The sequence below is a fragment of the Perognathus longimembris genome, chromosome 5, assembly GCF_023159225.1.
Source record: "Perognathus longimembris pacificus isolate PPM17 chromosome 5, ASM2315922v1, whole genome shotgun sequence".
Taxonomy (NCBI): domain Eukaryota; kingdom Metazoa; phylum Chordata; class Mammalia; order Rodentia; family Heteromyidae; genus Perognathus; species Perognathus longimembris.
Genome location: NC_063165.1, coordinates 82,087,185 through 82,114,406, shown reverse-complemented (window position 1 = coordinate 82,114,406; position 27,222 = coordinate 82,087,185). Strand labels below are relative to the sequence as shown.

Here is a 27,222-nt window from a genome sequence, read left to right as displayed (position 1 = left end):
ACTGTCAGTCTTTCTTCCTGGCTTCTCAGATCCAAGACAAATCCTATGAGTTAATATCTGACACTGTTGGCTTACAACTGCATGTCCAGGATCTGCACTCGTGTGGAGGAGAGCCTGGTAGAGAAGAAGGAGGAGGCCATGGCGGAGGGCTCAGGAGGGAAAAGTAGAGTTGGGCAAATGCGCCCTGCCCTGGGTTCGGAGTGTGGTGCTGCCCATGGTCGCATTTCTCTGAGGAGCGCTGCTTCCACAGTTGGTCTATCCCCACACACGGTCAAGAAGGATGACAGAAGGTGCAGGCTGGGGGCTGTCGCTCCGTGTTACAGTGCTGGTCCTGCATGCACAAGAGCTAGGTTCTTCCACCCTCGTCTTTGCAAGAAAGCAAAGCATCACAACAAAACAGAAGAGATGGCGCGGGGAAGTGGGCTGCTCGTTGCCTTCTCGGGCAAAGATCCAGTCCGCAGCTCCAAGTGTCTGTTTATTTGTGAAAGGGCAAATCACTGAATTCTCTTTTTTTTTGGTGTGTGTCATAAAAGTGGCCCTAATGATTGCATCACTGGGCTGCTAAAAGCATCATACGAGATAATAGATTGGACCATGAAGCCACAGAGAGTGAAAAATTCGAATGGGAAAACCCAAGTTGTTTGCTTCCCACCGTGGACACTGGCCCCAAGTGAGGGGCCTGGGAGTCAGGCTCTGCCTACTCCCAGCCAAGGAGGAGAGGAGCATCCGCTTCCCACAGCCTCCTGTGTGCAGGGCGGGAGGCCAGTCTCCCGGGGCACTGCAGGGATTTTCCTACAACCAGACGAAAAGTACTAAGCCTTGCATAAGGAAGGTGCCAGCAGCCTTCTGTCACGCAGGTAGGCGTCTGGTCGTCCGCAATGCGCAAGTACCTAAGGCGGAGCCTGCGATCTCGGGGCATGGCCGCAACGTCAGGTCCCCCCGAGTGTTCAAACGCTTATTTTCTGGTCTTCGTTTCTGCAGTCACTCTGCTGTGATTTGAAACAGTGTAAACAGGTGCTGGTCGGAGTCACACTTTCTGGCCTGGAGGACATGCTGAATAAAGTCACCTGGAACAAAGTGCAAATGATCCCAGAGATCCGAGGGGTTTCGGTGGCCCATGATGTTCAATGGAAAATGGCAGAAGCAATTCATTTGCGTAAGATTACACACCCTTTTAAGTAGCATGATGAGATCTGCTGGCCTGCTCCGTCTCATCACAGGAATCGTCTCCCCCACGGGGCATCCCTGCGGACGATGTCACTCCTGCCAGAGACTGTGTGTCCACCTTCAGGTCAGTGATTGTGGCATCGCTGTGCTTCTGCTGAAGTTCTCCCCCCCCCACTAACTTCATAGTGAAGGGAAAAGGAGAAGGCATTTCACTTAAGATATTCTGAGAGGGCGAGAGAGACCAGGCTCACGCAGCTGCCATCGGAGCCGATCGTCATAATTTTGGTCTATTTTACTATGACTGACTTTGCTCCAATTGTCTCCAAGTTAATAATATATTACGTTTTTAGCACACGCATGTGTATATTGGAAAGATCTATCTGCCTGTCTATCATCTATCTCTTTATCACCTATCTTGTCTCTATCATCCATTGATCTATTATCTGGGGGTATCTATTGCTCTATCATCTCTCTACCGCCCCTGGATCATCCATCTATCTCTATCATCCATCTTTCTTCTATAATCTATATTTCTTCTATCACGTTTTTTTTCTATTTATCTATCTTCCCTCTATCATCCATCTATCCCTATCATATATCTCTTTATTATCCCTCTATCATACATCTACTCTATCACCTTTTCTCTATCACCTATGCTCCATGTATCTATCCATCTATCTATCGCTATAATCTACCTCCCTATCATCTATTATCCCTTGATCATTCATCTATCTCTATCACTTATTGATCTTTCCTCTGTCATCTATCTATCCATCCATCCATCCATCTGTCATCTAGAGAGTGCTTGGTACTAGATACTCTTTGGGATTTCAGGCCTGCATTGCAATGGTGATGTGGAATGGATGCACTGTGGCTGAGGTGTGTGAACTCTGTGCACGAATGAGTTCTCACACCGTGGGGTGAGGCGGTCCCTGGAAGCAGTCATGGTGGAGGAGATGGGGCAGAGATGCGGCAGAGATGCGCATGTCAGCCCAGCAGTGAACGGAATGTGTTCTGGGGCTCCCTCACCCAATCCACTCCTCCAGCCCACGGCTTCTCGGAAGGGTGCATGCTGGCTTACAGCAGGAACAAGGAACACCTCACACGATGACGGAGAGCACTGGTTTCTAGGAAGAACGATCCGCTCCTGATCCCTCCATGTCAGCAGAGCAGAGACTCAGTCACTAAGCATTCTCCATAAGACCGGAGGAAGGAGGTAGCACCGGCTCCCCGGTTTTCATTTTAAGCAGGTGACTGCTATCGACCTCTCAAGATACACTCCTTTCTCAGAAAACTCTGGTCTCAGTCTGAAAAGTGACTTTGTTGAGGTAGCATTGTGTTCAGCGTTTCCTAGGCAGGGCACAATGCTGGGCAAAGCACCATGTGCTTTTATGCTGGTCCTGACCCCACAGGGTACATCCCCAGCTCACTAAGAACCCACTTTCTCTCATGTAAACGTGGCTTGCCTGAAAAAGCGGGAGTTCCTGTATGTAATGTCTCTATTGCATCTAGGTCTGTCTGTCTATCCTGTCTATCATGATCATCTATCATATCTCTCTATGTATCTATCTGTCCATATATCTAGCATATCTATCTTGTCTATCATTATCTATCATATCTGTCTATCAGTGTGTCTATCATATCTATCAGTATATTTATCTATGTATCTATCGATGTATCTATGTAGCTATGTATGTATGTATGTATGTATGTATGTATGTATCTATCTATCTATCTGTCTGTCTGTCTGTCTATGTATCTATGTATCTGTCTGTCTATTTATCTATCATTTAACAAAGCCAAAAGTTCAGAGCAGCCAGGCTTCAGTGTTTCTCTCTATCCTTGTCCTCCGGTTTCCCCATCCTGTGTCTGTCTCTTTCCCTGTTTCTTCCATTTACCTCCTTATCTCTTTCTCTCCACAGTTCCCATCCCTCACAGTTTCCAACTCCACTTGAGGCCGGGCTCGATCTACTAACCCTGTCCATGGCAAACTGCTCTTCTTCCCTCCGTGCCGACTACTAGCACAGTGTGCGGGCATGGCCGTTCTTCCCTCTGCCCGCCTGGAGCAGCGTGCGGGCGCGGGCCAGTCACCCAGTAGCCAGGCGCCTCGCTCTCCTTCCTGGCTTTGGCTGGCTTCCAGAAGGCCAAGGGGGAAGGGTTTTGTAAAGACCACCCAGAAGGCTCTACAGGGCTTGCTCAGCCCCAGGGGCAACCTGGGGCCACCTTCTCCATCTTGGCAATCCACCATGGCTGCTGTACCCTTTTGTGTCTCCAGCATTCATTTCAAGATCCAAATGCTCTGCTTGGGTGTCCTGTGATTTAGCGGCTGCTGGTTATTTCTTTGTAACAACGTGGTTTTTATTTTTAATAAATATATCAATTATTATATATTAGTCATCCAGGGTTGGGGGAATCTTTGTGACATTTTCATACAATACCCAGTATGCCTGGACATAAACTTTGCATAGATATGAACACTCTTTAGTACAGAGCGACAGGAAAAACGCGAATATTCTCACGTTTTGCATCTGGAGAAACTGTTCTATTCAGCAACCTTTGGCACAAAGAAGGTTCCCTGTTATCTTCTCGTTCTCTCTGCGAGGCTAGCGGGCATTCTTTGAACACTCTCACAGTTTGGGCCTCAGGTCTAAAATCGGGCCTGCTGAGCTAGTGTCACATTTGTAAATGAGATGACATTTTGTTTTATACCTTATCATCTTTAATTCCCTTCCACATCTTTTCACTTATTTGTCCCCTCTTTAATTGTAAGGATCAGGTTTTTCTCTGTGCTGTAGACAAAAGAGCAGAGCTTTCTGCACTGGGGGCACAGATGGAAATGACTGGGGCTCAGTGGTCTCCGTGACAGCCATTGCGGGGGGGCAGGGGGCATCTTGGGAGAGAAGCCCTAGCAACCGACCCAGGAGAGCCTCCGAGGTTCCCGCCCCATGACTAACATCCATTCATGGAGACTGACAGGGAGAAGCGGACAGTGGCTGGCGAGCGTTCTGGAGGGACGGTAGAGAGGCTGAGGGGTGGGGGGAGGGGTGGCCTTCACCTTTTCCTGTGTGCTGCTGGGGGTGGAATTACTAAGGGGGGGGGTGTGTGGAGGGGTCACATGGGCATAGCCCATGCTCTGTCACTGAGGTACAGCATCAACAACCAGCACTCCGCATTTCATTTCCTTCCTTCTTTCCCTCCTTTCTTCTCATTTCCTTCTCCTTCCTACCTTCTCTTCCTCTTTCCCTTCCTTCCTTCCTTCCTTCCTTCCTTCCTTCCTTCCTTCCTTCCTTCCTTCCTCCTTCCCTCCCTCCCTCCCTCCCTCCCTCCCTCTCTTCCTCCCATCTCTCCTTTTTTCCTTCCCTGCTCTCTCTCCTTTCCTTCCTTCTTTTTGTCCTCCCTCCCTTTCCCCCATTCTCTTGCAAGGTCTTCCTTGTTCTCCCAAAGACAAGCCTACAGGAAGGGCCCGCTTTGCTCGCTGCCCTGCAGGATAGCTTCAATCCAGGTGCCCTGGGGCGGCCCAGCCAGGCGGCCTTGGGCTCCCTCCTCACGACTCGCATTCCTGGGCACTGTCCTGTCCTTCCCGAGCAGACCTGACTCCTATCTGCCTCTTCCTCGGCACTGTCTATGCGCGGAGGCCAGGGCGAGCTTCCTGACGTGGGTTCTGAGCACATCCCGCCACGCGCAGGTTCTCCGGATGATGTCTCATGGCCGACAGGACAGAAGCACAGCGTCCCCAGGGCCTGCTCTTGTCACACCCTCCGCCCGAGTCACTCCCGGCGACCGTCAGGCACACCCCGGCTCGCACGTGCAGGCGGGTTCAGTTCTAAACACCACTTCCTCCGAGTCTGGTCTGATCCCAGCTCCCTTCCGGCAGAGGAAGATGCCTCCACCTCAGCGCCCCCCGAGTTCTTTGAACCCCGTTTTCACCAACAACCTTCCACCGTTGTCAAATCCTACCTTCCAATTACTGAGCTCTTTATCTCCTTTATTAACAAGTAAGGCTGAGAACGTGTTCACTCTTTATGGCCACCCAGTTTCCTGGCACATAATATGCAACTATCAAACGCTTGCTGGAGAAATGAGGACGTGTCGTGCTACTTTACCTGCGCATCTTTTACGGGGTATTTTGGTCTCCATAGGTGGAGCCAAGATCTGGAGCGTGACCCAGCTCATCCAGAAGTTTCTCTCCACTTAGCTATGGGCTTGGCTGTCCTTGGGGAGTCTGCCAGTGCTCTGCCCTCGGGCACCCAGCCCCTCCCCAGCGCAGGCCTGGCTCTCCCTAGATCTCGCTCACCTGCTGGGTTCCACCTTGGCCGTTTCCAGTTGTCTCGAGAGGAGCCTGGCAATGGTGGCAAAGCTGTTGCTCATGCGGAAGATGTCTCTGCTCTGGGGGCCCAGGATGGAGGAGAAGACATCGGTGATACTTTTAATCTCCAGCAGCAGCAGGTGGTGAGAAGAGTGTTCCACGCTGGTCAGCTGGCTCACCAGAGACGGCAGGCAGCTCCGGGCTTGCTCCTGAACACACCAGGAGACACACCGTGTAAAGCTTCTACGCCATGGCACTATCACTGCCTCTGGGTCGTTGGATGAAGGGGTTGCAAGTCAACATGTCAGGTGATGAGCACAGTGCATCGCGATCTGTGTCACCCCTCCATCCTTTCTCCTCCGTCTCTCCTGACCCCCCACACCTGTCCTCTCCCATTTCCCGGGGCGATGGTCACGTGTGTCCCTTGAGTATTACGACCACATTCTTCCCTCTTCTCCTCTCCCTTTGTCCTCCTCCCACCCGGACGAAACATGTCTTAGCTTCTTGGTATTTCTTTTGTTACACTGCTCATGTGTTTTCTCTCATGTGTGGAAGCTAGGTTTAAAACGATAAACATCTATAAACACATATGGGGTCGCGTGTGTTGGCTTACGCATGCTTTTATTCCATCACCATATAGGTGGGGCATGTCTGTAATATGTTTGTGCCAGACTCTGCATGGCAAAGGTCAACGAAACCCTTGCAGGGATCCCCGGTCCTTTAGCATTGCCTGACAGTTACACGTGCTAGCCTCGAGAGGCCTTCTCAGTGCCCACTCACCTCGGCCTGGCAAAGAACGGAGTCTGTGCGCTCTCCACTGTGTGTGTGTGTGTGTGCGTGCGTGTGTGTGTGTGTGTGTGTGTGTGTGCGTGCCCATCCCAGTTAACTGAGCCAAGCAAAAGTGATATGCCAACCTAGGACCCTACCAATGAAGAAGTGGCTGCCAAGAAATTCTGTGCTTATGGCAGAGAAAATTCCAGCAGTGGCGTTTCTTTCCTAGTCCTTAGCAGGTGGTTTTCGGAGACCCCAAGTAAATGCCACACAGGTCCACGCCCCGGGGGGCACTGCCTGCACCTGCCGGTCAATCCGCCTCCAACTTATCCTCCAGCCCTGCTAGGCCGGGCCCTCAGAAGGTGAGTGGGGCCGAGGCTGGGACCCGAGGAGAAACCGTGTCATTCAAGGGTGGTCAGATTCGGTTGCCGAGCAGTAACGACTGGAATCCGTTCCGGGCTGCGCCGCTTGCTACTCACAACAGCCCTTCAGCGTTCTGTGTCTAAGAGGTTTCTCGTGCCGGCGTAAGGCATGGTTTGGATTCAAGGCGTCCACACGTGCCCCGGTGCAGGTCACGTGAGGTCGCCAGCCAGACCTGGCTGGGGCCTTCGATCCCAGGCCCAACTCCCGAGCGCACGGGCAACGAAGCGGGCAGGCACCAGGGCCAGCGCTCTGGTAGTTCCCGGCAAATCCCCCTATTTCTCACGCCCAGGGAGCTGAGACGGCAGGTGCACACCACCGCAGCCGGACTCTTATTGGACGAGAGGCGGTCTTGACCATCTGTTTGAGAAGGTAGCCTCAAATTGCAGTCCTCCTGACCTCAGCCTCTAGGATAGCTAGGATGACGGGCATCAGATAGGACACTTGTTTCCAACATTTAAAAAAGCCATACCCACAATGAGCCAAAGGAGGGCACTCTTAGGAGAGGAACACACAGAAAGGCACATCTGATCACACAAGATCACGCTGATCAAAATGAACTCCAAGGAAATGGAAACAAGAGTTGTTCCCCTCTTTTCTTTTTGTCCTGTATGTTCATGTGCATGTCTTTGGGAATGTAAGTGGTGGGCACAGAAATGGAGGGACTAAGGGTGAACAATGCAGAAATGTGCCCCTCACTAAACACTGTGTTGAAAATGAACTATACAACTTGTGGGTGGGATGGGAGGGGAAAACTGGGAGACAGCGAGGGAGGGAGGGACATTGTCAAAAAAGAAATGGACTCATTTCCCGATTGATGTAACTGTAACCCCAGTATAAATCACCTTTATAATAGCAATAAGTTTTTAAAGCCATGCCACAGTCGTGTCATTTACGTTTCTAGAAAGCGTGCTCTAGGCCCATTAGGAATTGTTCTTGGACTAGAGATTTGTGAGGCCGTGGGTTTGAATCCAGCACGGAGAAAAAAAAATGTCAATAACTTTCACTAGGAAAATTGGCAAGCAGTTTCTTAGAAGCCTCTGCCCGCTCAAGGTGAGGGCTGGCGGCATGGGCGTTTGCTGAAATCCACAGAATTCTGAACGATCTTTTGGCAGCCAAGCTGAGCTGAAAGGAAAATTAATCACAGTGGAGGAAAAAGAAAAATGGTGACTTCTCTGGTGCTGACACCCTTGCACGCCTGTTCTGAGACCTTGGGGCACGGCCAGGTGCCCCACGGGGTAACAGCTGGAACATCTGGAGCACGGTGTGTAAGGCTAGGGCAACAGAAGGGTCAGGAGGCTCTGATTTCTTCCTCTGCCCCAAGGTATTTTTGTCTCTGGGGTCAGGGGCTGTGTTTTTCTGCCTTCGGAAGTCCCACCCGCGGGCCTGCCACGAGCCTTCACTGCGAACGTGATACCAAGCTATTACTGTTATTGTTATTATTAAAACAACAGTGGCAGAGCAGTCTAAGCACCAAGCCTTGTTCATTCATGCCATCCTCGGAGTGCCACGGGTCGCTGCCATTTGCCAGGGGGAAACTGAGGCACAGGCAGAAGGGTCCCTGGCTCAAGGTCACACACGCCCCCGCTGTCCCCGAGGCGGTCCCTCCGCTGACTGGGCCTCTCCCGCACCCACCCAGACCCACCCACCAGTCAGCGAGCCCTCCTTTCCCTGAGGCTGGGGCCGGCACAGACCCGCCTTCTTCCTCGCTGACACGTTTGATTTACTACGCACACATCACACACACACACTCTGGAAACGACATACATCAGCAGTTCTCCAACCTTTCGGTTTCAGGACCCTTTACCCGCTTGCCTTTTATTTGTAACGTCTTGGCAGGAGTGAGAACTGAACTTGAGGCTTTCAAGGCAGGCACTCTACCCCCGAGTCACCCTCTCAGCCCCTCAACACTCCTTAGCACCCTGCAGGCGCCAAAGACTTTTCGTCTAGGGCTGGGGATATGGCCTCGTGGCAACAGTGCTTGCCTCGTATACATGAGGTCCTGGGTTCAATTCCAGAAGTGGCGCTGTGGCTCAAGTGGCAGAGTGCTAGCCTTGAGCAAAAAGAAGCCAGGGACAGTGCTCAGACCCTGAGTTCAAGGCCAAAAAAAAAAAAAAAAACAATAACAACAACAAAAAAAAACAAAGACTTTTCGTCTATCTGGGTTATATCTATGGGTATTTACCACACTGGAAATTAAAACCGGGAAATTAAAAAGAATCAACATGCTCTTAGAAGGGAAACACAAAAAAGCAATGCCTACGTGCCTCTTCATAGTCATATAAAATCATATAGGTAGATGACAGATAGATATCAAAATGAACTCCAAGATATAGAAACAAGAAAGAAAAAGACAATCAACAATTCATTTGAAGATAACAATAAACTATGCACATTAATTCCGTGACATATTTTAGAGAATAAAAGCTCACATTTTCTTTTGAACTACAACAGATTGGCCCCAGAACCTTGCTCCTGCTAGGCAAGTACTTCATCCCTCTCGTTTATATTTTACTCTTGAGGTAAGATCTTGCTAACTTTGCCAGTAATGGCCTTGAACATGAGACCTTCCTGCTTCCATCTCTTGAGTAGTTGGGATTACAAGTAGGCCCAGCTTTAAAAATTCATCTTTTCCAAAACAACTATTGGGCAGATCTCTTTTGTAGCTATTAAAATGGACACCAGCTGGATTCTCATTTCTGCTTCTGTATTTGGGGTTCAATCTGGCGTTTAGGCTGGGGAAAGAAGGGTTATTATCCAACAAATAATTGTATATATTCTTGGATGCTACATTAAAACTCAATAGGTAATAGCTTCTGAGGACTCCGTTGCAATGTGTGCCATTAATTAGCATTTTGTACCCAACTCCATTAATGTCTACGGATCCATTTTGTACTATGCATGATATTGTTGGTCATTTGGGAAAACGCTGGCTCACTGTTAGGCCTGTCTTCCAAAGGACGCACTACATTAGACTATCCCCAGGACAGAAGTTTATTAATGGCACCAGGCCTCTGATAAGCACTGGGGAGCCGGCTTTAGACAGGTAGGCACAGATGGTCCAAAACTCGCTCACGTTTTTTCACCGGTAGTCAATGCAGCTGGCATGCTGTAGCCACAGATTGCAAATCCGTGGACTCAGCAAACAGCAGATTACAAAGGTGCAGAGCAAACACTACACATCTGTACGCCCTTGGACAGCTCTGGTTCCCGCCATCATTCCCCAAACGATGTCATGCAATACTTCTCACTCAACAATCCCAGCCTCCCAGCGGTAAGTCATCTAGAAGTGATTTAAGGGAGACAATGATTTAAAGTACGCAGGTGGCATGCAACTAATATGTCATTTTATACAAGAGAATGGGGCATCTGGGTTTTGATAGCCCTCGGGTCCCGGAATCTGCCCCTCATGAATCCTGAGGGAAGAGCAACATAATGTCAGTAGTTCTGCCTGAAGTAAAACACTCGCTTCACATCTTTAACAGATAATACCTACCAAATATTCAAACTCAACAATTGTAGGCTGTCTAAAGATCATTCTTTCAACTAAAAACTATTCTGAGAAGAAAATGGCTAGTTGAGCTGGCAGGTCAAAGTCATTTTTTTTTCCCCTTAAGATAACCATGATATTTCAGAAGTCCTAGGCACTGGTGACTCATGTCTGAAATCCTAACTATTCAGGAGGCTGAGATCTGATGATCACAGTGTAAAAAGCCAGCTTAGGCAGAAAAGTCCATTAGAAATGTATATCCAATTGGCCAGCAAAAAGCTAGAAGTGGAGGTATAGATCAGGTGGTTCAGCACCGGTCTGGAGTAGAAAACTCCAAGTAAGAAAGCAGGGTCTTTAGTTCAAGCCCCAGTACTGGCACAGAAAAAAGTGGGTAAAAAGTGTTGTGCGCTGACTGTTTAGCCTCAGAATATTTCAACATGTGTACTCAGGATTAGATTCCACAAAATTATCCCTACTGTTTCATCAAACTAAGTTACAACATTTCAATTCTGCAAAATGTTGCTGTTATTAAATCACACAAGCCAGGAAGGCCCAATGGGCCTGAAATCCATACATTTTAGTCAATAAAGTTCGTTCTTGAAAAAACATACTGCGCAAACAAGAATAAGACTCTTCTAATCTTAAAATATTAGCATAAACACACAAATGCTTGTAAAGAAATATATCAAATATTACTTTATCCTATTGGAGAGTCGAGAGGCAGAACATGGCGAGGGAGACCCGCCTGAAATCCTAGTTTGTGTGCTAAGGTAATGTAAACAGACAAAAACTTTACCAATACCCGTCCTAGGTACAAATCACTGAATTTTGAGATTATTTTTCTGTTATTTTTCCTCATGGGGCTTGAACTCAGGGCCTGGGTGCTTCTTGGCTCAAGGCTAGCACTTTGAGCCACAGCTCCACTTCCAGTTTTCTGTGGGTTCAATGGAGATGAGAGTCTCACAGGCTTTTCTGCCTGGGCTGGCTTTCAATTGCAATCCTCAGATCTCAGCCTCCTGAGGAGCTAGGATTACAGGCGAGAGCCACCAGCACCAAGTCACAACCCTCAATCACACTTCAATTGCTTTCTATATTATCCGAGGGTAGTTGAATATATTTTCTGATTGATAAAAATGACATTAAACACAAACATGTTTCTATACCCTAACTGACCAATACAGTCAGATATGGAAGGAAGTCTTTCCCCCCCTTGTTATTTTGGATTCCGTTTGCACCGCCTCAGGAACGCTCTCTGGGGCACGCGGCAGGGTAATAAATCATGCCTAGTGAAAAACGCTGTCTACACAAAACAATTTCAAAAAATAAGTTCCAGTAATAAAGTTAAGAAACAGCTGATGAGAACAGATGTATCTTTTATTTAGTATGAAACTCAAGATTTTGTAACGGAATAAAAAGTAAGGCTGAATCATGGAGTCAATCTGGTGCTGTGTGTGTGTATGGCACAGAATACCAAGGATACCCCATTTCTGTAGGAAAACCAATGAGGTGTTTCTTTTTCCTCATTAAGCAATATGACACGGACCTACTTAAATCGGGACTTTGCTATATATCTTCCTTGAAAAGAAGTTTGGATGAAATTGACTTGGGACTTAAAAATGGAAGACTGTAAAAGCTGGCTTAATGTATTCAGTTACTCAGTCAATATGTTAATGTTGAGATATTAACTTGTCACTAAGAAAAAAACTCAACCTCAACTTCATGTATGAAAGTTGCTTAATTTCACTTCATGCTCTTTGAAGCAATAATGTAACTGAATTACATTTTCAGTTCATTTTATTCATTTCTTTTTTTGCTACTCACTTTAAAAATAGTTATTCATATTAAGTAATTGTACAAAGGAGTTTAAATTCCATAAGTCAGGTTTCATTTCTTATTTCTTAAAGTGCAAAAATGCTGGACACGAACTACTATTAAGTAAAAATTTCCAATTTTAAATTTTACCCGAAGAGTATTTATTCAGTGTGGCCATATTTACATTTCAATACCTGGGTCCCTCTGTTTGTGCTGAGAGTTTCTATTTTCCAGCATTTTTGCCTTCCTTGGACCCCCAAATACTTAAGATTTTAAAGCTGGTAGCAGTCTAATTCAAGCTTTGAATGCAGTGTTGTTCTGTGGGTGGTGGAAGGTTTAGAGGTGGTGTGGTTCAGACGTTCTTTCTACTAACCCAGGGCTTGGGAACGGAGCCCCTTCAAGGTAAACCTTTTGTGTAGGCTCAGGGGACCTGGCCTGAATTAAACTGAGCCGGAATCTCCCACCCCTTCATGCAAATGACCTCTTACTGATTACCCAGAACAAAGGTTCCACTATTCTCTTTGCTTTAACTAAGCAAACTTTTTGAAAGACCATAGGGGGAACTTAGCATTGAAAAAAACGTCTTGAGAACTTGAGGCAGCAGCCTGGTGATTAGACAATATCTGTTTAACAAATGTGGTGTAATTACTGAGCCAGAGAGAAAAGTAACCACAGGCCTCTGGCTAGGCATGCAGGCCAGAGCAGGCTGGTTTGAGGAGGGCTTCCAGTAGGTTGGAAAACAAAGAAAGAGACAGGGAGAGAAAAAGAATTGTTGCTAGACTAAGGGAAGCAATGGGCAAAAAGCATGTACTCATTACTGCTCACTAGAGAAAGGAGCAAACTAACAAAATTTAACTCTTAAAGAAACTGTGTGTTTTCATTATGATCTGCTTTAACTGCTTTCTGGAAGAAAGAAGGGAAAGAAAGAGGAAGGAAGGAGGGAGAGAGAGAAAGAGAAAGAAAGAAGAATGATAGGAGGAAAGAAAGAGATAGGAAGAAAGGAGGAAAGAAAAGAGGAAGAGAGGGAGGGAAGGAGGAAGGAAGGAAGGACGGAAGGAAGGAAGGAAGGAAGGAAGGAAGGATGGAAGGAAGGAAGGAAGGAAGGAAGGAAGGAAAGAAGGAAGGAAGGAAGGAAGGAAGGCAGGAAGGAAGGAAGGAAGGAAGGAAGGAAGGAAGGAAGGAAGGAAGGAAGGAAGGGAAATTTCTGCCTGCCAATGGGATCGAGTTATGAAAGGGGCATGAGGCACGAGTGCCTAACATCAGTGGCTATTTTTTGAATAGAGTCTTGCTTCCTGCCCTGGTGCAGGCCTGGACCACATCTGGATGTTGAAGGCTTCTCCTCAGAGCTGGGATAATAGCAGTCAGCCATGATCCTCAGTTATTGGGTGAGCAGGGGTCTGTGTGTACGCCCAGGCTAGCCTTAAACTGCAACCCTCCTGACTATCTCAAACAGTTAGAATGGTAGTGTGAGTCACTGGTACCAGGCTCAATGCCTTTCCCTACAGAGCTTCAGCTCAGACCCTGCGAACCATGACCAACTCCCGATAAGATAAATCAGGGCTTACATTTTCTGATAAACAAACAGTGAAGGCTGAACTATACCGGCCCAAAAATGTATCTGCTGTCAGAAATGGAGGGAGGACAGGTGAACAAATGCAATCATGATAGCCAATACATACTGTGTGGAAAATGAACTATGCAACTTGTGGGCAGAGATGGGAAGGGGAACTTGGGGGAAAAGTGAAAGAAGGGGTAACATTGTCCAAAAAGCAATGTACTCGTTGCCTGACTTACAAAATGGTAACCCCTCTGTCCAACGCCTTCATCGTAACAATACAATTATATCTCAAAACTGTATGGGCTTTCAGATGCTCTCTTCATCTATTTCGGCAGGAAGTTGTACTAAGGCCTCAAGGCTGGGGACATTTGCCTGTTCCAGCCTGCAGGGAGCTTTGGGAATGCTTCCAGGTTCTGCACACACTGTGATCAATCACGTAAGATTTTAAGCAATTCCATATGAAATGGAGCAAAAGGAATGTCTTCTGGGTCTCCCCTGATATTTTGTGTGAAACCATCAGTAGACGTGGGGGTGGAGAGACCCCCAACACACTGCAAGTGTCAACAGTTTTGCCAAGGGAGGGACCATTTCAAAACTACAGGGGGAAAAAATATGGGCACCAGTTCCTCATACCTGTAATCCTAGCTACTCAGGAGGCTGAGATCTGAGGATCGCAGTTCAAAGCCAGCCTGGGCAGAAAAGTCCCTGTGAGACTCTTATCTCCAATTACCTCCCCCCCACAAAACAAACAAACAAACCCGGAAGCAGAGCTGTGCCTCAATTGGTAGAACATTAGCCTTGAGCACAAAGAGGCTCAAGGACAGTTCCCCGGGCCCTGAGTTCAAGCCCCACAACTGGAAAAAAAAATGCCAATGCCTCTCAAAAGGTAAAATCTTATTTCCCCTTTGTGCCTACACTGCCTGGCACCCAGAGAACATGTGAGCAATATTCCTAAGCTCTGTACATTCCATTGTACCCCTAAACTCTATAGCAAGCAAAGCTAGGTGCTCCCTGGATTTCTGCTCACCCTGACACTGCCCAAAGAGGACGCTTCCTTATTATAACGACCAATGGGTTCCTGTGGCACGTCTACACATGTACGGGCTGGGCTTTGTTCACCTTCTGAGCACTGGAAAAATTTAAAGCTCATTGATTCTTCACATCAAAATGAATGCATCTTTCAAAGAAAGTTGTGTGTGTGAGTCTAGGGGTATGTGTATGTGTGTGTACACCGTACATGCATGCACAACTGCAGGCCAGGCCAGGCCCTGGAGGGTGCAGTGCAGAATGGTCTCCCGAGGCCGGCACTCCTGGGCATGGAGTTCCTGTCCCTTCTGGGGTCAACAGCATCCCCAGGGAGCTTCTGCTCATATGGTGGCTGATACCTAGTGTTGCTGTTCTCTGGACTCTGGGTGCCGCTCAGGAGCCAGACTGGCAGCTCCTGACAACCAGTAGCTACAACTGCTGTCCAGTGTGTTGTAGTTGCCGCCTTCCCCATGCCCAGATGCTCCTGCCGTCAGCTAACTCTGCACAACAGTTGGTGGTGTCTGTGTGCTGTTGCTCTGTTACCTGGATGGGACACACCCCTGTGAGAAGTGTCCTAGCATCGTGGGTCAGTGTCCTAGCATCTCGGGGCCAGTCCCCTAGCACCATGGGACCAGTGTTTTAGCACGGGACCGGTGTTCTAGCATCGTGGGTCAGTGTCCTAGCATCGTGGGTCAGTGTCCTAGCATCTCGGGGCCAGTCCCCTAGCACCATGGGACCAGTGTTTTAGCACGGGACCCGTGTTCTAGCATCGTGGGTGAGTGTTCTAGCATTATGGGACTGGTGTTCTAGCACCGTGGACTTGCCAAGCTGTCCCAGCCCATGGGGAGATCTGAGGGTCTCGATGGACTGGGTCAGTTGGAAGGATGCACAGCTGACCATTACAGGATGTTTTGGATAACCGTTGCAACCTGTCGCTTACTGCCCAGCACTCACCAGCACTAGCAGCACCGTCCATCCTTTTACTGACTGGAGCTTCCTGTCCCTCTGTGGTGTACAATGATGCTTGTGTGTCTCCACCGCAGAGGGACACGGAGTGTTCTCTCAAGATCACCTGGGCAGAGTTAGAGGGGGGAAAACAAGAGCTGCCTGCTAATGAAGGAGGAGCACTGGGGATCCAGCTCCAGCCCATGGCCAGCCCAGTGCGCATCCTCCCTTCTGTTTGCACCCTCCACTCCAGGCACTGGAAACTTCAGGGTTTCCAGAAGGGTCAGTGCCTTTTCCCAGCTGATGCTGTCACGTGTGATGTGGTCCCCGGAGACCATCTCCTCTGTCCCTACAGAAACCTGGCCCATAAGCCACAGTTGTGATGCCCTCCCCCCCCCCCCCCAGGCACAGAGGCCTCTCCTTTCCTTCTTCCTCCATCCATCTCAAGATTCATAAATAGCCAGTATCAAATTCAACCTGTCATGCCTGGGCATCTCCCTCACCTCCTGCTCTGCCCCCTTTCTCTGTGCGCCTCTCTAGGGCGGAGGCCATGTGTTTCTCTACGCTGTTGCTATTTCTTCTGCTGAGTCTTGTATCCAGAAAGAGTCAGCAATTCAGCCTGACTTCTTAGGATACAGAGTAGCAACTTTTTATTTGAAAGTTCCTTTATGTATACTTGAAATGGTTTATTTTTCCTTTTCAGTTGGAAATTTAGTCTTTTATTACTGCTGTTGTTGTTATTATTGTTATTTTGGTGCTAGTCCTGGGGCTTGAATTCTCAGGGCCTGGGTTGTGTCCCTGAGGTTCTTTTGGCTCAAGGCTAGCACTCTACTACTTGAACCACAGTGCCACTTCAGCTTTTTCTGTGTAGTTTATTGGAGATAGGAGTCTCATGGACTTCCCTGCCGGGGGCTGGCTTTGAACATAATCCTCAGATCTCAACCTCTGAGTAGCTAGAATTATGGTCGCAAGTCACGAGAGCCTGGCTTAGTCTTTCGTTAGCATGAGCTCTTTTTTCTTTATAGTATAAAAATGTAGTTGTTTTCAAGGACTAGGGATATAGCTCAGTGGTACAGTGAGTCCCTAGCTTAGTGAGTCCCTAGGTTTGATTCCCAGCATCGAGAAAAGAGGAAAACAAAGTTATTTTCATGGTAAAGAAAAAAAAATCTTTCTTAATCAATGACCATTTTGTGGTATTAACGAGCGGCCAACTGGCACCCACCGGCTTGAGAGAAGCGAATCCTGATGTCATTGAGACTACTCAGGTTGTAACTGGACTCTTTATTCTTGGGCTCTGTGGTCTCACATCACGGGTGGGCTCCCGGCGATTTGCAAGTTAAACGCGTGAACCAGCTCACCCAACTCCAGTTGCCAGGATGTTTGTCCAGCAAGCAGGATGAGAGCAGTAACTCGCTCTTCAGTTGCCTTTGTCTTTTCTTTCCTTTTCCTCCTGAAACTGATTCTGTAGGTCTTCCGGATGTCAGAGAAACATGACCTGGGCAAAAATGTGGGTCACTTCTATCCTTGAAAAGCATCCATGACTCTGAGCCCGGAGAGGATGTAATGAATACACCCATGTGCTTGGCCAGCATATTCCAGCCAGTTAGAATAACAAGGAGGAGGGCAGAGGATTTAACACCCATGATGGCAGTGCTACCCCCAGGGAAGCGCCATTTGATTCTTCACAGGTGCAGCCCAGTTTTCTCCAGCTAAGCAAAAGCCAGCGCCCTGCGCTGTGAGAGAATTTGTTAAAGCGTTTTCATGCTTCAAATCCTCATTTCCACTCTGTACAGCTGCTCAAAAGTAGAGCACAGAGGACCTGCTGGCTGGTCTCAGGCCCTGATGTGGACGGGGACTGGTAAACCACAACAGTGGCAGCGTGTTTACTTGAGACTCAAGTAGATGGATAGATAGTATAAATTCAAGGTAGCCTCTCAAAAAAAACCAAATCATTCTCACATTGTCCTATGTTAGGAGGAAGACCACCCTAATTACCAAGGCCCCATGCTGACGGTCTATCGAGGAAAGGCATCCACAAACAGAACCAATAAAACCCAGTCCAACGCTGGGCACTGGTGGCTCACACCTAGAGTCCCAGCTACTCAGGAGGCTGAGATCTGAAGATCACAGTTTGAAGCAGAAAAGTCCGCAGGACTCTTAGCTCCACATAACCAGCAAAAAGCCAGAGCTGGAGGCATGGCACAGAGAAGAACAATAAGGACGCGGCCCCACACTTCTGGTAAGGCGCTGTTGAGCGCTGTCTATGAGTTCTGGGGGGGGGGGGAGGGGAGGGGGGAGGCTGGGAGGAACACTGAGCAACCACTAAGTTCATTTCTGCCGTTGTCTGAGAGATCCCCACGGCAACCCTTCTCATTTGAGAAAGAAAACACGACTCCTGTGCTTTTGCTACTTGGGAGACGTGCCGACTAAAATACTAGTTCTTATTTGTGAATTTGCCACAGCGGAGCATCCCACAGGAGTAGAACAAACCCTAGAGAGACGAAGAACTGAATGCGACCTTCACAGAGCAGGAAAGAGCATCGCAAAGGCAGTGGCCCCCAAGCCCACCACGGCCCATTGAACCTTCCCGCTGCACTTGCCGCCCAGCGGATGTGCCTTGGATAAGCACAGGCCTACACGTGGCTGTGGGTTATTACAGAATCTCCTTCGGTGACACAGGACCCACGCCGCCATTCATCATGGCTCTATCTAAATTCGTGCAAGGGATGTTTCTGAGCTCATTTGGGGGAGTGCAGAGAGAGAGAGAGAGAGCGCTTTGTTCTGCTGAGTAAAGCAGATGAAAAAATTATGGTGCTGTTCCCAAGCTGTTGGAAACCATTTGCCCACCCAGATGGACCTTGATTTGAAAGGCAATCACGCCAGTCTGGTCCCCTGGAGCCAGCTCTGCAGTTCTTATGCTTGGCTCAGGCAAGCACAGAAGGTAGGACATACGCCAATTAATGACTTTTTGGGCTGAGTGGACCGGGTGGCTGTCTCTGGACTGACGGTCCTATGTTTTCTGAAGGACCAAGCCGTGGGGGTTGCTACAGGCAGCCAGCGGGTCACAACTGGCCCCAGACTATCCATTCTTTACAAATTGGAGCTTGTTTCCCAAAGTCAAATTGGTTTTTTCTGTAATTCTAAAATCTTTTAAATCATCATAGTAAAAGTGGGTGATTCTTTAAAGCTCTGAACGCAGATGAAACGTACTCGGGTGTCAAAGAGACAGACTGTAGGTCAAGTCAGCATTCAAGGAGGATAGTTTAAGATAGGAGAGAGGAGCTTAGGGCCTGAGCTCCCTTAGGGCCCGTGTCTCATCCTGAGCACTTTGAGCACTCCATGTCTCCTATAGCCTCCTCCTGTCCCAGGCTCCCCCCGGAGACAGTGGTGGGGTTTGCAGGACAAAGCTTCTGCCCCTCTCTATTATCATCTCATCTCCCATGGATACCCAGGACCCATACTGGACTCCACTAATGCCCAACTCTCAGCATACCTCAGAACCTTGTTTCTAGAGAGAATCAGGAAAGAGGCTGAATAGAAACAACTCCACATGTACACACACACACACACACACACACACACACACATTTGCTTTGGCCTTCCAAATATTGTTTCACAACATTTTCTTTATGTAGTTGAGCAAGTTTACTCAGCTCAAGCAGATACTGTAGCAGGTGCCTAGATAATAATAGCAACAACAACAACAATAATAATATTGATAATAATAATAGTAATTATTATTATTATCATTATTGCTGGTCTTGGGGCTTGAACTCAGGGCCTAGGCACTGTCCCTTAGCTGCTCTCTGCCACTTGAGCCACAGCATCACTTCCAGCCTTTTCTGTTTATGTGGTACTAAACAATCAAACCCAGGACTTCATGCATGCTAGGCAAGCACTCTACCACTAAGCCACATTCCCAGCCTGATAGCTTCCTAGATAACTGCACTTACACTTGAGACATATGCGATTTAGAATTCCTTAAAGCTAAAAGAAGGGCTTTGGAATGGTAAGTCTCCAAGAACTGGAAATAAAAATAAGGGGCACGAGGGCAATGCTTCTGAGCAGAGAAGTCATTTTGTGCTTCGGAGCACAGGTCATTTTATTAGATTGATCCTAAATGAAATGGAATGATGGAATCAAAAGTAAGACCCAGAAGGGAGGTCATCCCATGTCGAGCCATTACTTTTTTTTGGTAGTGGGGCTTGAACTCTAGGCCTGGGTACTGTCCTTGAGCTCTTCAGTGCTCTACCACTATAGCACCACTCTGGCTTTCTGGTGGTTCATTGGAGACAAGAGTCTCAAACTTTCCTGCCTGGGCTGGCTTTGAACCCTGATTCTCAGATCTCCGCCTCTTGAGTAGCTAAGATTACAGGTGTGAGCCACTGGCACCTGGAAATCTTTTGAGGGGCCTCATTCCTTCTGCCTGTCTCTCTTGATTATCTGGGCTATGGCCAACCAAATTGAGATCACATATTCCCGCCTCCCTTGCAGCTAGATATTCTGCTTTGCTCTAGTTAGCCAGTGGGATACAAGCGGAAGATTGTGCATGTCTATCTGGAAGACTCATTCTCCCCTTCCCCAACCCTGCTTGTTGAGATGCTGACCTGATGGGTAGACAAGGTAGCTGACTTGGACCATCTTGTCATGGTTGCCATGTACTCTGGGTTTGTTTGGAGCTGGGGAGAGCAACAACATAGAAAGAGCCTGAGCTTTGGACTGACTGCCTTCTAGACATAACACTTGAGAGAAACAGATGTTGTAATTGTTTAAATCACTGTTTTTTTTTGGGGGGGAAGGGGTTGTGTGTTAGTTTCAGAAAAACCTACTCTGCAGTGCTACATTGATAGTGTAGCATTTGCATTGCATTAGGTGTCATATGCCCTCTGGAGAAGGCTTAAAGTAAATAGGAAATGTGTAAAGGTTTGATATAAATACTGTGCCATATTATGCAGCATGCTTAAGTACCTACAGATCTGGTCACCCTCTGGGGTGCAGGGGCCAATCTCCTGAGAACACAGAGGGAAGACCTAGCTCCTTGGGTTATCTGAGTCTACCTCTCCTTGCTCTGCACCCACTGGGAGTCACACACACACTGCCAGCACCACATTTCTCTCTGAGCTTTGCCTTAGTGCAGGCCAGCCTACAGGGGTGCAGTTCACGTGGGAAGTGGGGACTTAGTCACTCTCAATGCTATCACACACCTTCGTGACTCAGCGCTGTGTTTGTACCAAAAGGAGATGCGTTAAAGTGCAGACAAAGTGAGCACTTCCAAGATTCCAGGCTTCACACCACAGAGACCGGACTTGTCTTTTGTCCTTGCGAGGATCTGAAACGTCAGCAGTTTGAGTCAGGCAGCTGTTAGCTTATACCAGCCTCCTTGGCACTCAAGATGTCAACAGGGGCAATCAGGGTGAGGAGGCAACCAGGGCCTGGGGCAGGGGTTCCCCACAGCAGTGGTAAAGAGGGGTTCCACTGAGCGGCTGTGCCCTGTGGGACCCGTGTCACATGGGACAGCCTTGGGCTGTGCGGTTGCTGTTCTCCTCCACCTCCTTCTGGGAGCTGGACAGGACCTTCCATCGGTTGGAACCCCGGGATCCACGGGGCTGAACACAACTCAGTGGGAAGAAAAGAAACAGTGCCACAGATCCACGTGTAAGATGAGCTCTGAGGGGGGACGTGAAGCTCCAACTTCTGTTTTGTTTGTCGGCTGGCTTGTTTAATGTCTTTCTCTGAGACAGGGTCTCACTACGTAGCTCAGGTTGGGCTTGTGCTCCCAATCCTCCTGCCTCAGCCCCTTGAGTTGGGATTATAGGCATTTATTATCACGCCTGGCATGGTACCCTTTTGGCAGTACCAGGGTTTGGGGCTCCAGGCCTATGCCCGCTAGACAGATGCTTTAATACTTTTTTCCTTTTGGGGCTTTCAGATAAAGTGGGCCTGGCCTTGGACTGCGATCCTCTTGTCTAGCTGGGATTGTAGCCATGCACCTTCTCTGTCTTGTTCATTAATAGGGGGTCTCAGAACACCTTTGCCTGGGTTGGCCTTGAATTTCAATCCTCCCATCTCTGCTTCCCAAGTAGCTGGAATTATAGATTGTAAACTACCACACCTAGTTAGCCTTCTTGTTTTATATGTGAGGGGATTAAATTTAGTGAACTATGAAATTTCCTTTTAAAATCTTAACAGTTCTATCCTTGTCTAATTGCATGTAAGTAAACTAGATGGAAAGCTTCTGTTAATTATATATTTGCTTTTGTTGAAGAATACTTAAAACCCTAAGCCCCTACATAAAGCCATCAGAGAGGAAATGTATTTTTGTTTATGTGTGTGTTTGAGCACACATCCACATTTCTAGAAGTTTTCTGACTTGCCTAATCACACAGACTCTGATAGAATCCTGCTGTTCTTGCTGAAAGATTCCATTAAGCAAATATTTAGGCTGGAACTTTTAACATCCACAAACATTTGCTTCACTCTCCTGAGTCACATGATCCAGAGGGTTCAGAACATACGGAGCCCAGGCTCTTAGGGGCGAGAAAGCCATGGCTCTCAGGAGTCCATACCTCAGAGACCTAACTGTGCTTACCCATGGTTCTGTGGTGCTCCATCCCGAATGCAGATGACACCCATTTATGGTCTTGAATCAGTCTTTAGGGCTTCTCATCTTAACCCTCCCTCTTCCTTTTCCTCCTCCACACAAACCATGAAAACCTCACTTCTGGAGCTCTCATCCCTTGAGGGCAGAGACCACGGAAAGGTGTGAAGAGGTTTCAGAAGAAATGTGAAGACTCTAGAGCTCCAGTGGGCCATTGTGCCTAAGAAACTCAGGACCACAGACCAAAAAGCCAAACTCACTTCATCTACACGCCCAACGGCTCCATAGATCCTGGCTGTCTGTCCGATGAGGTAGGGGAATTTCTCACCGGTCTCTTTCAGCATCGGAAGGAAACTGGTCAAAGCCAGTGGCTCATAGCTGGCTATCTCTATGAGAATGTTCAGCACAGTGTCGTTGTGAGCTGAGTCCTTCAAATGCTTGATTAAGAAAGGAACACCTTTCTGAACCACCTGCAGATAGAAAGGAGATGAGGAGAGAAGAGACAATTAGAAAAGCTTAATTAATTAAATCAGAATTCATTTTGTGTATTACTCTCATGGGAACACAGGCAAACAGCTAGACTTGGGAATGTAAAATATACAATAAAATCTTTAGGACTTTCAGTTTATTTCTCTTATTCTTATTTCTTCTCTAGCTGTGCTCAGCTAGAGAAGAATAAAGGTTACAACATGCTTACAGGCTGCTATTCATAAACCAAGTTTTCATGTGGAAGAATGTTCTGTTTCTTCTACCAACCACAGGAGCTATGATTTAGAAAACAATGGAAGTTTATAAGATGCTTTTTATCCAAAGCCTTCAATTTGGGAACATTTGGTTCAGCAATAAGAACAGGAAATATCTCCCACACTGCCTTCAGTCTTCCATTTTGATCCAAGAAAATAGCATTTAGACAAAATTACTAAAGCAGTTTCTACCGTATTCCCATTGCCCTAACATTTCTTTCTAGATTCTTAAATGCTCTTATAAATGTTAAATGAAATAATTCATCTGAGAACCTGCGACTTTTTGGTAGAATAAAGTCACTATATTAGCACATGGACTTATGGCACACTGAGAATTTAATGAATTGTCTACTAAAATAAAAGAACTAGAAAGGGAAAAAAAATCAAAGGAAAGTTAAACAGTAAGAGTAAAGAAAATGGACCATTTATATTTCTGTTAGGCTTATTTCTTTGGTTTGCTATTGGTTGGCTCTTCTTTAAAATGCGTTCCTTTTCTGGTAAGGTAGATTGTAAGTGTAGTTCAGTGTTAGAACTGAATCTGTGCCCAGCCGCCTGCCTAAGCGTTGTGTCTTCTCGCCCTCTGGATCCAAGAGTCTCTCTTCTCCATTAAATGTCAGCGTCATCCATGGGGCTACTCAAGCCAGGCAATGGGAGTGATTCCCACCGCTGTCCCCTCCTGTGCCGGTGATCACCAAGTCCTGTTGATTCCACCTGCTGGGCAACCCACGGATGTGTCCACTCACCCCATCCCCCATTTCCCCGCCCCTCCTCCTTCTCCCATCCACAAGCATCCACTGAGCCCTTTCTGCAGCACCTGGAGTTGTAGGTTAGAGTTGCTTGCAAATCCCACAGGATTCCTCCATGACTGCGTGCTTACAGAGTGCAGAGCCCCAGTGTAGGCTGCAGGCTCAGTGAAGGCCCCCTCAGTCGGGGACACAGCTGAGACCCAGATGGCATGGCTTTGCACGTGGACAGGTCCAGCGCCCCCAGCAGATCCTCGGCCTTCTGTCTGGCCTGTCCGTGCCTTCCCAGCCTGTGTCCAGATAGAAGCGTGGCTCCGCCCCTTCACACTCAGCCACGCCCCCTTCACACTTAGCCCTGCCCACTCTCTCCGCACACACCTTCCCCTAATCCTGGCTCCTCCAACAGCATGCTTCAATCATCCTGAATTTCTCAAACAAACAAACAAAAATGCTCTTCACCCACTAAACGTGTTCTTGTGTTTCAGGCTTTTTCTCATGTGATCTGTTCTACTCGGAATTCTTATTCGCCAGATAACTCCTCAGGTGAACTGGTCTTTCCTGAGACTCCTGGGTTGTCATCGTCCTGTCTCAGTCCAGTTCCCATGAAGCCCCTGTCAGCCCTGGGGCCCCCAGCACCTCCTTCCCCTGCCTCCCCCTTTCTCCTGGCTTGTTTGCATGCCTGTGGTTCAGGCCGGACTGAGCTCCAGCAGTGTGAGAATCATGGTGATTTTGTGCCCGTGGGTACCCAGTGCCCAGTGCGGTAGATTTGTTAATAAACACTGAGGATTAGTCAGTGGAACGACACAAGGCTTCAGCCATGCCAGCTTCGTTGCTGAGCTTGAATGCCAGGCATACACCCCAAGCCTCACAAGAAGGGCAAGAAAGAGGAAAAAGAACGTAAAAGGAAGGAAGGAAAGAAAGAAAGGGAAAGGAGGAGGGAGGAGGGGAGTGTCTGGCAAAGGGTCTGACCTATACTTTTGGGCACCATTGAATCTGCAGAAAGAAGACAGGGAAGGCAAACTAAGCAAGGTAATAATAGTTTCATATATGAAACCAGATTGGTTATTTTGCTGTGCACTCCTAATAACACCGATAGGAAACAGCTATTTCTTGAAGCACGAAAGAAAGCACACGAAAGAAAGCACAGTAGTGTTGTGGGCTTTGGATGGATTGTTCTTAGATCCGGAGGGATTTTTAGTGTCCAAACAGGGCATTTCCTCAGGCTGGTGTCCTCAGTGCTGCCTGGCTGGGACCTGGCTTCACATCTCAGAGCAAAGTCCTGAGTCTGCTCGGAGCAGGGGCAGAATGGGAGTGCACTTGCTGGGCAGGCCAAACGCTGCAGCTCTCACGTGCGTGACCTGGGCTGGAGACATAACCCACGACCTCACACGTGGCGGACAAAAACACTCATCTCCTGAGCTCTATCCCCAGATCAATCCTTTATTTACAAGGATGAGCTGTCCAACAATGTAGAAATAAAACCTGAGAAGTGGGAAGAGAGGAACTCTTTTTTGTTCGTGTGCTTAAGTCCTGGATCAAGCCTCATTTGAAGTCCTGTTTGGCTTTTCTACCACACTGACTGTGGATGGAATTCCTCTGGTTTGAGTTTTGTGTTACTGGAAACCACCAATTCCCCAATCATTTCAACCTTTCACTTAAATCCAAACAGCAACTGATGTGCTATCAAGAAAACGAGACCGCGCTCATTACAGGCCAATTTACTCACAAATGGTGTGTAGATCTTTTCACGGGGCCAACCTGAGAAACTACTGATTCTTAACCCTGTATAAACACAGTGGATTTGCACTAAGGATTTGGGGATCTGGCTCAGTGGCAGAACATTTGCCTAACCTCAGCATTCAACCTCCAGCACTCCAGGAAAAAAACAAAACAAAACAGCACCAAAACTGTCCTGCAATGCCTATAGATTTGCACCCTGGCTCGCCATCGTTGTACCTGGGATGGATGATTTCATGCGTCAGTTGACCGGGTTATAAGAGTCCTCACACATGTGGTTAATCATTCTGTCTGTGTGAGTGTGTGAGAATATTTATCCATACAATCAACATCCCAGTGGTAGATGAGATAAAGTCCATTGCCTTCCAATGTGTGTGTTCTAATTGGTGAAAGATGCAGATAGAATAAAAAGTTGGAGCAAAGATTTAGCTTTGCCCGATTGCTTGGTGTTCTGTACTCAAACTGATGCTCCCTACCCTCACTCTTCCACCAGTGCTAAGGGTTTGGGACTTGAAGGCCAAGCCTCAGGCTTTCCTGGGTCTCTAGCTGGCAAACAACAAAAGGGAACTCTTCACCTCCATATTGCATGAGCCAATTCATCTATACATGCATATAAATACGTATACATATATTTACATCTATGCATACACACATGCTTATTTATGTATGAGCAAGGAGACAGCCTGAACATATCATCCTGGCCCATGATCAGAAACTACATCCTGTTGTTTGCAGCAAGTGAACAAGGCGCAGTTACCTCCATGTGTTTTCTCTTGGCTGCTACGTGTAAAAGCTTCAGTAGATGGTATTGTTCTGGTGGCTCCAGTTGAGACATCAAGGCCAGGAGTTGGCTCAGGCGTCTGTTAATTGGTTGAGGTTGCATCTCATACACAGCAGGTAACACCCTCAGCAACATGACATTTCCTGTGCAGGGGACCAGAAAAGCCCTCATCAGTCTGCATGCAGAAGAAACAGCATGATTGTCGATATGTACTTTGCATTTACTCGTGCATTAAACAGCAAGGCAATGACTACATTTTCTGATGAAAAAAAAAACAAACCCCCAAACCAACCCCAGTGTCTTATCATGGGGGAAAAAAAGTACCCACAAAAGCATGATTTAAGCTGATTTCATAAAAGGGGCTATTTCATGATACAATCAGTACTATGATCCAAGTAAAAATTTTCCTGAGTAATGCATCTCCGAACAGAGGCCCATTTGACAGTAAGCGGCCACACCCTTGGGGCGGAAACGGCTCCAGCGAAGGATTCCTGACGAGGAGCCATGTTTCGATGATGCTGAAATGGAAAGTCAGCGGTGTTGAAAGCTTGAACCCAAATGAAACTGAACGAGAGAGAGAGAGAAAAAAAAAACCACAGAGGAATGTCTTTACATTCCTGAGGGCCACAAAGAATGATGGAGGCCAAGGACATATGGCAAGCAGGCATTGTTTCAGGAATAGTTTAAAAAGTAGCAATGTGTAGTTAAATCCCCAACTTCTGCATGATTTTAAGGGACTCAGTTTGTCACATGTGATTCACCTCCGAGATGTGTACAGACAACTGGATCTCAAATGGCAACACCTTAAGAAAAAGTGTTCCATAGGCGAGCACCATATGGGAACCATCTGTTTGTTGCTTTATGGTATGGAGCTTTCTCTCGCTCCCAAATTCCTCTCGAGTACTTAAGCATCCCAGGGGAATTGGTTTCTAGGGATTTCTTGGACAAGAATTTTTCTTGACACTATTTACTTTTTAGTTTCTCTTTTCTTGGTAACACCAGAGATTGAACTTAGGACCTCACACATGCTAAGCATGCTTCCACCACTGAGCTAAACACACCCTAGCCCCAGATGATTTTCTTTTACTTTAAATGTGGCCTTGTTTATAGGAGATATACATAGAA

General features: G+C 47.5%; 1 protein-coding gene across 2 annotated transcripts in view; it reads right to left on the bottom strand.

Moving 5' to 3' along the window:
• The window catches only part of Veph1 (ventricular zone expressed PH domain containing 1), a 111,006-nt gene that overhangs the window by 47,814 nt on the left and 35,970 nt on the right, over window positions 1-27,222 (bottom strand). For both annotated transcript variants that reach the window (XM_048347214.1, XM_048347213.1), the window contains exons 5-7: window positions 26,074-26,240; window positions 22,354-22,563; window positions 5,462-5,682 (exon numbers count right to left, since the gene is read on the bottom strand). In XM_048347214.1, coding sequence (XP_048203171.1) covers window positions 5,462-5,682; window positions 22,354-22,563; window positions 26,074-26,240 — 598 coding nt within the window. The remainder of the gene's footprint in view (window positions 1-5,461; window positions 5,683-22,353; window positions 22,564-26,073; window positions 26,241-27,222) is intronic.